This window comes from Alexandromys fortis, unplaced genomic scaffold (assembly GCF_014885135.2).
Source record: "Alexandromys fortis isolate MF-2015 unplaced genomic scaffold, M_Fortis_MF-2015_v1.1 scaffold_31, whole genome shotgun sequence".
Taxonomy (NCBI): domain Eukaryota; kingdom Metazoa; phylum Chordata; class Mammalia; order Rodentia; family Cricetidae; genus Alexandromys; species Alexandromys fortis.
In genome coordinates this window covers 9,175,028-9,187,623 of record NW_026067974.1, presented here as the reverse complement: position 1 = coordinate 9,187,623, position 12,596 = coordinate 9,175,028, and the positions used below count along the sequence as shown (strand labels likewise).

The window sequence follows — 12,596 nt, the reverse complement described above, 5'->3', positions numbered from 1 at the left end:
GGCCCAGAAAGCCGGCATTTTAAATCGGCGCAGCTTTTTTCTTGCTACGGCTGAAAACCGAAAAGCATGTGTTTCAGCTTTTCACCAACACCGTTTAAGTGTTTCGTGGCAGGACCTCTTAATGAGCTGCAGGGTTTTGCAGCTGAAGCTGAGTCAGGAAGCCTCTCTTAGATGAGAGTGCTTGCTTGCTTCTAACAAGCAGAGGAGACCCGAGAAACTGCTGCTACCAAGAAAACATGCTTCACTCCATTCTTTCCCAAGCTTTTTCAGGCTTTTTGTGGATTCAGTTAGCCACACGTCTGGGCGCCAGAAAATTAATCAGCCAATATCAAGCTCAAGTAATCAAAAAAAAAAAACTCTTACAAGAAAAGTGGAGAAGTGGAACTTAACTGTCATGCTCAACGACTCAGATTTAATCTCTGTTGCCAATAAAATAAAAGAAGAAATGTGAGAAAATATGGGTTTGCTACATATGAGAAGCCTGACAACCTCAGTTTGATCTCCAGGACCCACATAAATAGCCAGATGAAGCTAGATGGGAGGTGGAGACAGGAGGATAACTTTCCAGCCAGCTCTCCTTTAGTGCCAGCCCTGCCTGGGCATCATATCCAGTTCAAAAATAAATAGAGCAAGCAAAAGTCTGTTTCTGCTACATCATGCTTTGTAGTTTGTGTCTTTGTTCACAATACTAGGGACTGAGCCCAGGGCCTCATACCCAGTCATTTCACCTCCATCTGTGTTGCCTCATCCCCTCCCCCCCTTTTCTCTTTTTCTCTTGTTGTTTGTTTTGCTTTGGGGTTTCGGTTTTTTTGTTTTGTTTGTTTGTTTTCTAGATAGTCTTGCCATCCTAGTACTCCTTAGACCAGTTAGACCAGGCTGGCCTTGAATCACAGAGACCCACCTGCCTCCTTAGTGCTGGAGATCTGGCACTTTCTATTTTTGTGGTTGGTCTAGGCCGTGTTCCTCTGACTGAATTGGATCTTCCTATGTGAGCCAGACTGACTTTAAACTTGCCTCTGCCTCACAAATGTTGGTGTTATGGTGTATGCTGCTATATTCTGCTTAGGTTTTTGTTTTGTTTTTGTTTGTGCACGCGCTCGTGTGTGTGTGTGTGTGTGTGTGTGTGTGTGTGTGTGTGTGTGTGTGTTACTGTTTTTGTTTGTTTGAAGCAGTCTGTCTAGTTCTGCCTGGGCTACGATATGGTAGGTACACCATATTGGCCTCAAACACAAAAATACCTCTGCCTCCTCAGTACTGGGATAAAGGTATGGGCCATCATGCTCAACTTGAGCTGAGAATTCAATCCCTACACTCAATTGTGACCTAAACCTAAAGCTTATACATGCCAGACAAATGCCCTTACCACTGAGTTATGTTCTTACATCCCTACTCCTGTTTTATCTTATTTTTTATTTATTTTGACAGAGAGTTATTGCTATGCTACATTGCTTGAAAATTTATATGCTACCTAAATGAAATTTTGCTTTGCTCTCCTCTCACTTCATCCCTTAAATAAAAGCAGTTTTCTGTATCCTTAGAAACCATATCTTAGTCTTGTAGCCATTTATATATGTTGAAATTGTTTTTAAAAAACAATTTTATGTGTATAGGTGTTTTGTGCACCATGGGTGGGCCTGGTGCTGGAGGAGGCCAGAAGAAGACTGCATCAAATCCCCTGTAACTGGAGTTACAAATGGTTCTGAGCTGCCAGTACTGTGGGTACTGGGAATCAAACTTGAGTCTTCTGGAAGAGCAGCCAGTGCTCTTAACTACTGAGCCATCTCTCCAACCGTAGACTATATCATTCATATACATAATTCATAACACACATGCTAAATGTCAAAGCCACTTCAAATAATAACAGAAAGTTACTTGTGTAGTAAATTATATTTCAGCATAGTGTTTTTTATCTGTTCCATATTGTATTAGAAATTGAGTTTATATATAAAATATTTTGTATAGTGTTTGAGTTTAAGTTAACAGAACTTTTTTGTGCTTGTTTTCTGTTGTTTTGTTTTGTTGGTTTTTGTTCTTTGAGATAGGGTTTCTCTGTGTAGCTTGAGCGTGTCCTGGAACTCACTTTGTAGACCAGGCTGGCCTCGAACTCAAAGAGATCCTTCTCCTGCCTCTGCCTTCCAAGTGCTGGAATTAAAGGCAAGTGCCTCTATCGCCTAACAGAATAATTCTTTTAAGAAATATATCTACTTTATGTATATGAGCATGTTCCTGTATATGTATGTGCAGAGATTACAGAAGTCAGAAGGGTGGATCTCCTGGTACTAGAGTACCAGACAGTTGAGAGCCACCAGGTGGTTGCTGGGAATCTAGCTCGGGTCCTCTGGAAGAGCAGCCAGTGCTCTTACTGCTGAACCATCTCTCCAGCCCCAGTAAATTCTTCTCTCCAGCCCCAGTAAATTCTTAAGCTAATGTAACAACCAGTAAAAATGCTAGAAAATCCTGCAAGTTTGACTTTATTAAATTATTGAATATTGTGCCGGCAAGATGACTCGGTGGGTAAAGGCATTTGCCATACAAGCCCAAATTCAGTCCCGAGACCCTATGTAAAGGCAGAAGGAGAAAGTGACTCCAGAAAGTTATCCTCTGACCACAAATAATAACATAATTTTTCATTTTAAATTATTGAATATCTTTGATAATATCTGTTGGGGAAAAAAAAATCACTGCCTTCCAAATTATAACAGAGTTCTTAGGATCAGATACCCAGTCCTTCTTTGCTTTAAATAATGGTCTTACTTCACAAATATCTGTGAATTAGGATGAAATAAAACATCTAAGTCTTAAGAAAAAGTTCTTTATCTTTTCAGATTTTTATCATGTTAAGAACTGGTCTTGGGTATAACTGAGTAAATATAATCTTAAGGTTTTTAGCCTTCTTTTTTTTTTTTTTTTTTTTTCTTTTTTTCCTTTCTCGAGACAGGGTTTCCCTGTGTAACAGTCCTAGCTGTCCTGGCACTAGCTCTTGTAGACCAGGCTGGCCTCGAACTCACAGGGATTCACCTGCTTTTGCCTCCTGAGTGCTGGGATTAAAGGCGTGCGCCACCACTGCCTGGCCTTTTTTTTTTTTTTTTAAAGATTTATTTATTATGTGTACAGCATTCCTTCCCTGTGTGCCCGCATACCAGAAGGGGGTGCCAGGTCTCATTACAGATGGTTGTGAGCCACCATGTGGTTGCTGGGAATTGAACTCAGGACCTCTGGAAGAGCAGTCAGTGCTCTTAACCACTGAGTCATCTCTCTAGCCCCCTACTTTTTGTTTTTTTGAGACAGGGTCTCACTATGTAGTTTTGGCTGACTTGGAGCTCTCAATTTTAGATCAGGCTGGCCTCAAACTCACAGAGAGATCTGCCCAAGTGCTGGGATTATGTATTGGCATGGGCCACTAAGCTGGCTTTATATTAGTTGAAATTAAGTATCTAATCTGAGAAAACAATGTATTTATGTGTTAATAGGTATAAAATTAAAGACCAGTTGGCAATTGATTCATCATGGTATTTGATAATCAGATTTGCCAAAAGTCCTTTTTTGCTATATTCACATTAAACTCATGTTAATAGTAATACTTGTGATTAGTATTGTATAATGTGAAACTAATTTATTCATGATTTAAAAAACATTTAACTTGTGTTTTGTTTGAATTTCAGGTAATTATCCTTTCCAATACTTTGTATTTTGTTTAGTAAGCCACTCTTTGGAAGTGGTCACTGTCAGTATCTTGTTATGGTTTGATGGCCTTGGAGATTTAAAACCAAGTAAAAGTGTAAGCCGCCTTTCTTATTTAGTTATGAGTTTTAAACCCACTTTTGTTCCAAATAGGAAAGACTGAAAGTACATTTACTGTGAATGAGAGTTGTATTAGAAAACATCTTGACAGTGAAAGCAGACTGCCAATTTCATCTGTGGAACTGTAACATAAAATTCCATCAGTCAGTTCCCAAGAGAGTAATAGAATTTAAAAAATAATCTGTTATATTTTCTTTCTAAAACTTCAGTAATGTTAATACATATTAAGTTCCTATAAAGAATAGAGGATAAACTACTTACTTATTTTCTTACATTAGGTATTCTTTTTTAAGATTTTTATTTTATGTATATGAGTGCTCTGTCTATATGTATGCCTTTATGCCAGAAGAAAGCGTTTGATTCTATGGTAGATGGTTGTGAGCCACCATACGGTTGCTGGGAATTGAACTGAGGACCTCTGTAAGAGTAGCCAGTTCTCATCTGTTGAGCCGGCTCTCCAGCCCTACTTATTAATTCTTATTATCCATTATTAACCCATTAATAATAAGACTCTTCTAGAGTCTTAATAGTTGTGATAATATTTATTGTCCTAGTAATCTGCCATTCGTGTTAAAGAATTGATTGGAGTTTATGATATAGCTTGGTGGCAGAGAACCTTCATATCTATACAATTGAGCTTCAATTAAGCTGTTAGTGCTGTTTTCCAGCATGGTTATTTTAAGAATGTGATAATATTTTAGTGCTTACTTTGCTATTGTACTCTGAAGTTCTATCTTAAATAACTGTCAGAATTACTTATTAACACATAAGAAAATGAGTTTAGCCACATGGTAGATGCACTTATTCTTAAGTAGAGTCAGTGCTTTTTGTCCTTTGTATATTGTATAAACTTCTACTTATGTGACTTTGAACCTTTCCAAAGAGCAAATTCTGTTTTAGGCATGAAATTTGACTTCAAGATCATACAAAAAGATATATGAAAGGAGAAAAAGTCAATGACATTTAATCAATGTCAGACATCTTTACTTTATAGCATTTCAAAATGACAATTTGAAATATTTGGATATCAAAGTCTGGTATGACTGACTAATAATTTTCCTTATGTATTTAATTTGTTAGACTCACATTCTCTTGATCTTATTATAAGTAGGCATGGGGAAAGAGCAGGTCCAAAGTCAACATTTTTTTAAAATGCTGTGTGTGTGTGTGTGTGTGTGTGTGAGAGAGAGAGAGAGAGAGAGAGAGAGAGAGAGAGAGAGAGAGAGAGAGAGAGTCTTGATTTGTGTGAGGTGTAGAATGGGATTGTTGTTTATCCATGTATCTGAACATAAAAGCGGAAGTCAAACATAAAGGCAAAAACCCGTTTTGCTCTTGAAGCAATATAGATGTCTTTAGGTTGCATTTTTGCATCGATTTAGTAATTTCTTTCTTTAGTATTAGTGCTGAGATGATTGAAGTGATCCTGAGAGTTTATTTTATGCCCTTTAGTTGATCAAATAATTCCTTACAAGAATATGCAATCAGTGTTCTATCTGGATCAAGTATACTGCCTTTAATGGTAGGATAATTGGCTGCATTTCTCTTTGTGTATGAAGTTATCTGAAAAGACTAATCACTTGGTATAATTGGCAGAGAGCATATTCTGAGTAAAAACATCCTTGCTGCTTACTGATGACCTTTGGAAAGCCACTTTAAATTCTCAGCCCTCGTTCCAGGACAGGCACCAAAGCTACAGAGAAACCCTGTCTCGAAAAACCAAAACCAAAAAAAAAAAAAAAAAAAAAAAATTCTCAGCCCTCATTTTTCTTCTAAAAAGGGGACACTACTTCCAACCTTAAAGTTGGAAGTCTCATACGCAGAAGCATGTGTTAGACATTTAATAATGTTTTCTTTCTTGTTTTCATATATCGTGGTAATTTGGGACTTATTGAAATTATTTTCTAGTCAGTCACCCTAAAACAAGATTTGAAGGATTAGTTTACCATTTGTGTCAATCAGTGCCAAAAGTAGTATTTGAGAAAGGAAATGCTTTGAATAGAGTATCTTGACATATTTCTGATACCTGTATTTATTAACATCTCCATAAAAAGACTTGTGTTCATCTTCAATCACAGGTACAGGAACCTTAAAGATAGATTTTGTTGGAGAACTGAACGACAAAATGAAAGGTTTCTACAGAAGTAAATACACCACCCCTACTGGAGAGGTGCGCTATGCTGCTGTCACACAGTTTGAGGTATGTCTTACTCTTTGTTAATGTAATCCTTCTTTGTTTTTGATTTTTATTCATTTATTTTGTTTTTCGAGGCAGTTTCTTAATGTGTAGCTCTGCTGTCCTGGAACTCACTTTGTATACCAGGTTGGCCTTGAACTCACAGATTATTTTATTATTATTTTTATTTTCTTTTTAAGAGTCTCAATTAGAGCTGAGCATGGTGATGGACATCTTTAATCTCAGCACTTGGGAGGTGGAAGAGGCAGGCAAATTTCTGAGTTCAAGGCTAATTTGGTCTACAGAGCAGTCCATGACTACTAGACCTACTCGGAGAAACCCTATCTTGAAAAACAAGCAACAGTCCCCGTCCCCCCCCCCAAGAAAACAAGATTGGGAATTTATTTATTTATTTCAATACCTGACATGTTCTTATTTCTCTATTGATGATTTTTACTTGAAAAGCCAGAGGCACCTTTTCTCGTGTTTTTCCTAATCTGAATTCTTATAGCATGGTATTAATTTTTTGCGCTTTGTGTTATATCTAAACTATTGGTAAAGTTATTTATTCATGTTAAATCTGAAATGTTAAAATATTTTAATAAAAAGTATAATTACAAATGATTCTCATTTTGTTATGATTTATAGCAGAATAGTCCTCAAATAGTTTCTAGTGTGATGGTGGTTGTAGCATTGTATTTCCTTTGTAGTCAGCACCTGGCTCGTTTCCTAGCAGAGTAGAGATTAAATATTTGAAGACTGGACATAAAGATCAACAGAGGAGGGCTGAGTTCAGTTTTCTATACTAAAAAGAAATGAAAGAAATGAAGGAGCTGGAGAGTTAGCTCAGAGCATAGTCTGGTCTTGAAGAGGACCCAGGTTCAATTCCCAGCACCCATATAGCTACACAAAACCATCTGGAACTCTAACTCCAGGATCTGACATCCTTTTCTGCTGTCTGAAGGTACTAGGTAGAAAAGTGCACAAACATACATGCAATGAAAAGCTCTGTATATATTAAATACAACTTTTATGAAACAGAACGAAAGGAAAAAATTGACTAAATAATGAATGAGTGATAGTAAAATGATGTTGTTTCATGAAAAAGCCTCTGAAGTTAATTTAATGGTATTTATATAAGCTTATTTTTTTTTTCCTTAAGGCTACTGATGCCCGGAGAGCTTTTCCTTGTTGGGATGAGCCTGCTATCAAAGCAACTTTTGATATCTCGCTTGTTGTTCCTAAAGACAGAGTTGCTTTATCAAACATGGTATGTATGTGCTAATAGATGTTTCATAGTCTTTGTATATTTACTTTGTTTATTAAACAGGATAATGTGAAATCACCTACCATAGTGCTTACTGCATAATAGAAATGTTAGCCGTTAGTTTCTTTTATTTTGTTTTCCTTTGTTGCTTTTTGATTGTTTTTCTCCTCAAGGAAGAACTTTTCTGTTAGAGCCACTTACAAAATTCTTGCTTTTTGTTGTTGGTTTTTTTTGTTTTTTGTTTTTTTTTTTTTTTAAGTCAGGGGACATTGTATCCGAGGCTGTCCTGGAATTCACTTTGTAGTCCAAACTGGCCTTGAACTCATAACTATCTTCCTGCTCATTTTCCTGGGTGCTAGCATTATATCCATGTGACACCATACCCAGATTATCTACTTTTGAAAATGGAAGGACATAAGTAAGGGGTAACCTTACCTGAAATAAGAGTAATGGCTTTCTTATTAAATCCTAGAAGTGATAGCTGTATTTAGATTTTTGGTTGACTATATTTTTTAATATGCTCTCTTTACTATTATTGGTCTTTTTCATAAATAAGAGAAGCCTTCATTACTTAAATGGTATTGTCTAAGACCACCTTGTTTAAGATGTATATTTACTCTGACTGTGGAGAACTAAGAGCTACTCGTGTGGTGATTCATACCTTTAATCCCAGCATTTGGAAGACTGAGCAGAAAGACCGCTGCAAATTTGAGGCCAACCTGAACAACATAGTGAGTTTGAGGGCAGTGAACAAGTAAAAACATCCAGTTTTTGCCCACTTATTGGTGGAGAGAACTCCATAGAAAATGCTATTTTCAGAGGCAGGCGGATCTCTATGAGTTCGAGACCAGCCTGGTCTACAAGAGAAAATGCTATTTTCTTCTTAGGCATTCCTAGAGACTAATACACTAAAAAGAGCATTTTAGTATGAATAAATCTAAGGTCTGTTTCTTTTGTTTTGGTTTTTCACGATGACTTCTCTGTGTAGCCCTGACTGTCCTGGAACTTGCTCTGTAAACCAGGCTAGGCTAGAACTCACAGAGATCCACCTGCCTCTGCCTCCTGATTGTTGTGATTAAAGGCCTCTGCTATCAGCACTGGGCAAGACCTGTTTCTTAAATACCACTTCCATGGAATAAAGGATAGAGAGTTTAAGAGACTGAGAGCCCGAGTAAGGGGAAAACACCAAAAGAAAGGTAGGGACTCCATAAGTAAAATGGAAGTTTCGTGTCTTCCCAGAGAGAGCTAGTTTTGGTACAGAGGGTATTTGAAATTTACAAGTCCGTACCTTTTAAGATACATGATTCCAGCCAGGTGGTGGTGGCACACGCTTTTAATCCCAGCACTCAGGAGGCAGAGGCAGGTGGATCTCTGTGAGTTTGAGGCCAGCCTTGTCTCAAAAAAAAAAAATGATGAGATTCCATAATCATTTTTATTATTAATTTACTTTCTTCTGTTATTTTTACTTGAAAGGTATTGAGGTTTTTGTTTGTTTGTTTGTTTTTTAAAAAGCTGCTGGAAGGTGGAGGTGTACACCTTTAATCCCAGCAAGTTCAAGGTCAGCCTGGTCTACAAGAGCTAGTTCCAGGACAGTCTCCAAAACTACAGAGAAGCCCTATCTCAAAAAAACGCAAAAGGGGGGGAAAATCCCAAGACAGAATTGAGTTTAAAGTTACATGCCTTTAATCCCAGCATCTTGGAGGCCTAGACAGGCTGGCCTCTGAATTCAAGGAAAAGCTTGGTCTACATACTGAGCTCCAGGTCACCGAGAGGTACATAGTAAGACCCTATCTCAAAAAACCAAACAACTGAAACAAAACATCCCAGTGCTCGCCCTGTAAAACTATTCAAGAAAGTTGATTCCTCTTAGGTAAGTCCTTGGGTGTTCTAACAGTTGCTTCCAACTTCTTATCCAAACCCAGGCAAGGTGGTACATGCCTTTGAGCTAGCATGGTGGATCTCTCTAAGTTGGAGGCCAGCCTGGTCTGCACAGTATGATCCAGGCCTACTAAGGGCACATACTGAGACCTTGTTTCAAAAACAAAGAAAAGAAAAAGATATATATATATATATATATATTTGTTTGTTTCTTTTTATTTTTTGAAACAGGGCTTCTATGTGTAGCTCTGACTGTCCTGAAACTCACTTGGAAGACCAGGCTGGCCTTTAACTCAGATACCCTCCTGCCTCTGACTTATGAGTGCTTGTACTAAAGATATGTGCCACCACTACCCTGCTGAGGAAAAAGAACTTTATCAGATCATTTTCCTGAGAAGAAGAAAGACCTTCATGATATAGAGCACTGATGGATCAGGCAGTGGTAGTGGCTCCTTTAAGCCCCGTGCTCGAGAAGCAGAGACAGGCGGATCTCTGTGAATTTGAGGTCAGCCTTGTTTACAAAGTGAGTTCCAGCAGTAACTCTGTAGCCACTGAGAAACTGTCTCAAAAAACAAACAGAAAACCACTGGTGAACTAGGATTAAAATAAGCCTAAAAAAAGGAAAGGGAGCTGGGGCAGTGGTGGCGCAAGCCTTTAATCCCAGCACTGGAGAGGCAGAGGCAGGCGGATCTCTGTGAGTTCGAGGCCAGCCTGGTCTAGAAGAGCTAGTTCCAGGACAGGAACCAAAAGCTACAGAGAAACCCTTTCTTGAAAATCAAAAAAAAAAAAAAAACAAAAGGGAAATATCCTACTGTTCATTCCAAAATACTAATATAAATCTCCTTAAAATTTCTTTGTTTTTGTTTTCTGTTTTTATTTTTCTCTTAAGAATGTAATTGACCGGAAACCATATCCTGATGATGAAAATTTAGTAGAAGTGAAGTTTGCCCGCACACCTGTTATGTCTACGTATCTGGTGGCATTTGTTGTGGGTGAATATGACTTTGTAGAAACAAGGTCAAAAGATGGTGTGTGTGTCCGTGTTTACACCCCTGTTGGCAAAGCAGAGCAAGGAAAGTTTGCGCTAGAGGTAAATGTCCTTGAAGAGGATTGTTCCAACAGTCCATAACTCCAGGTTGGGGAATTTACATTTCTGATCAATTATTAGTACAGTTGTTATTTAATTGGAAAGTTGTTTTGATACTTTCATTTCACTTTTATTAGAATTTTTGATAAGCCAAACTTGATGTTGCCTTAACATTTTATAAGATAATGATCTAGAAAATAGGAAAAGTGAGGGTTGGAGGTTGTGGTAGAATGTGTATTTATTAGTATATGAAGTCATGGGTTCAAACCTTTGGCTGTGGATAAGAGAGAGTGTATAAAAACAGAGTTTTGTTTTTCTGTGGAATTACCATGAAAATATATACTTATATTGTTCATACCAAGTTATAAATGGATTACAGTTTGACCAGTGATACAAAAGTTTGTGGCCAACACGGTTTTCAAAGAAAGTAGGGTTCCCTTGAGTTAGTTTCTAAAAGCTTATGATAGTTTGGCTTAAAACAGGTTTCCTTTGTGAATTTCTGTGCGACTCATAATAAAGTATTCATAGGATATTTTTTTGTTTGTGCTTTATAGGTTGCTGCTAAAACCTTGCCTTTTTATAAAGACTACTTCAATGTTCCTTATCCTCTACCTAAAATTGATCTCATTGCTATTGCTGACTTTGCAGCTGGTAAAGTAAATTTCGTTTTATTGCTGAATTGTATAACTTTATTTGAATTTTGTGATATTTGAGGAAAATTATGCTTATATATCAATAAATGTTTATATTTATTTTATGAAGGTGCCATGGAGAACTGGGGCCTTGTTACTTATAGGTATGTTAATGAAACATTACCCTGCCCTCTTTCAAATCATGGATTGCATCCTGTTCACAGTTGAGTGCTTTTGCTTTATGTTCTAGGGTACATTTTTCTTCCTCTAATGAATATTTCAAGCATGCAGATGGACTTCCCTCTCTGGTGCTATTGTCTGAGGATGCAATATTATTATAAAGGGAGCATTTGGCACTTATACCATTTTTAACTGTGTTCTTGACTGAGTTTCACTCGGTATGGCTCCTTCCCAGCAGTTACTCAACTTGAAGAGCCTCCCTGAGTCTGTGTTTTCTAAGCAGATTTTTACATATCTGTCAGCACAACACAAACATGTGGGTTACATAATTTCTGAGGTTGAGTCTATAAACACTTTCCTTCCACTTTTTTTTTTTTTTTTTTTTTTTTTTTTTTTTTTTTTTTTTTGGTTTTTTGAGACACGGTTTCTCTGTAGCTTTGGAGCCTATCCTGGAACTTGCTCTTGTTGACCAGGTTGGCCTTGAACTCACAGAGACCTGCCTCGCCTCCCAAGTGCTGAGTTTAAAGGCTTGCTCCACCACTGCCCTGCCTTTCCTTCCACTTTCAGTTGTCTTTTTAGATGAGCTAAGTTTTGCATAGCCTGCTCCTTGTCCTTTTTGGGACTTTAGAATGTCTTCCACTGCTCCTCCCTTGTGTCTTCCCTGATTAGAAAAGTCTTCCTAGTCAGCAGATAGCACACTGATAAACTTGTATGTGTTTGATCTTCTGTTGTACAATGTCTACCAACGTAGTCTTCAGTCTTCCTGGACCCTACTAATATTACAAATGCTAAGACAATGTTTACTTGATACTGCGAAAGCCTAACATAAAGACTTTACTGCCCAAACCTCCTTTACTTCTGCATACCTGCCTTTATTGAAACACTTTTACCATTTTACTTTTTTTTTTTTAAATACAGGGAGACTGCGTTGCTTATTGATCCAAAAAACTCCTGTTCTTCATCACGCCAGTGGGTTGCTCTGGTTGTGGGACATGAACTCGCCCATCAATGGTTTGGAAATCTTGTTACTATGGTATTTAATATTTTTAAGTGCTCAAATATATCCATCTATGTCCTGTTGCACATTATTTTGGCCTTGCTGTTTTACATTTTGCTATAGTAGCATAGTAGTGGTGGTTCCCGCCTTTTAATCCCAGCACTTCGTAGGCAGAGGCAGGTGTATATCAGTGAGTTCGAGGACAACCTGGTCCACAAAATGAGTTCCAGGACAGCCAGAGTTGCACAGTGAAACCTGTTATTCTTTTTTAAAAAATGCTTCAAGATCCCTGCGGCAGTAGGCAGCAGAAATGCTGTAGGTCCCAAATGGTGGTGGCGGGACATGTGGTGGCAGACAGCCGGCCCTGGGAGCAGCCAGTCCCAGGCAGAGACGGCTGCTGGTCTCAGAGCAGTGGTGGCAGGCCATGTGGCAGCAGGCAGTGGGCCCCAGGCAGAGACAGCTGCTGGTCCCTGAGCAATGGCTGGTCTCAGGCAGGGAGACACATGGCGGGCGGGCAGAAGACAGAAACATGGATAGACACGACATGCAGGGTGAGGTTGAATGTTTATTCAGGGGGTTAT

At 38.2% G+C, this 12,596-nt stretch overlaps 1 protein-coding gene across 3 annotated transcripts in view; it reads left to right on the top strand.

The window, feature by feature from the left end:
* Positions 1–12,596, top strand: part of Npepps (aminopeptidase puromycin sensitive) — an 83,678-nt gene that overhangs the window by 37,303 nt on the left and 33,779 nt on the right. For 2 of the 3 annotated variants that reach the window (XM_050156676.1, XM_050156673.1), the window contains 6 exons: positions 5,877–5,998; positions 7,137–7,244; positions 10,009–10,209; positions 10,761–10,857; positions 10,969–11,002; positions 11,937–12,051. In XM_050156676.1, the coding sequence (XP_050012633.1) occupies positions 5,877–5,998; positions 7,137–7,244; positions 10,009–10,209; positions 10,761–10,857; positions 10,969–11,002; positions 11,937–12,051 (677 nt within the window). Of the gene's footprint in view, positions 1–3,662; positions 3,779–5,876; positions 5,999–7,136; positions 7,245–10,008; positions 10,210–10,760; positions 10,858–10,968; positions 11,003–11,936; positions 12,052–12,596 lie in introns of those variants that run through there. The other variant, XM_050156674.1, reaches the window with a different exon arrangement.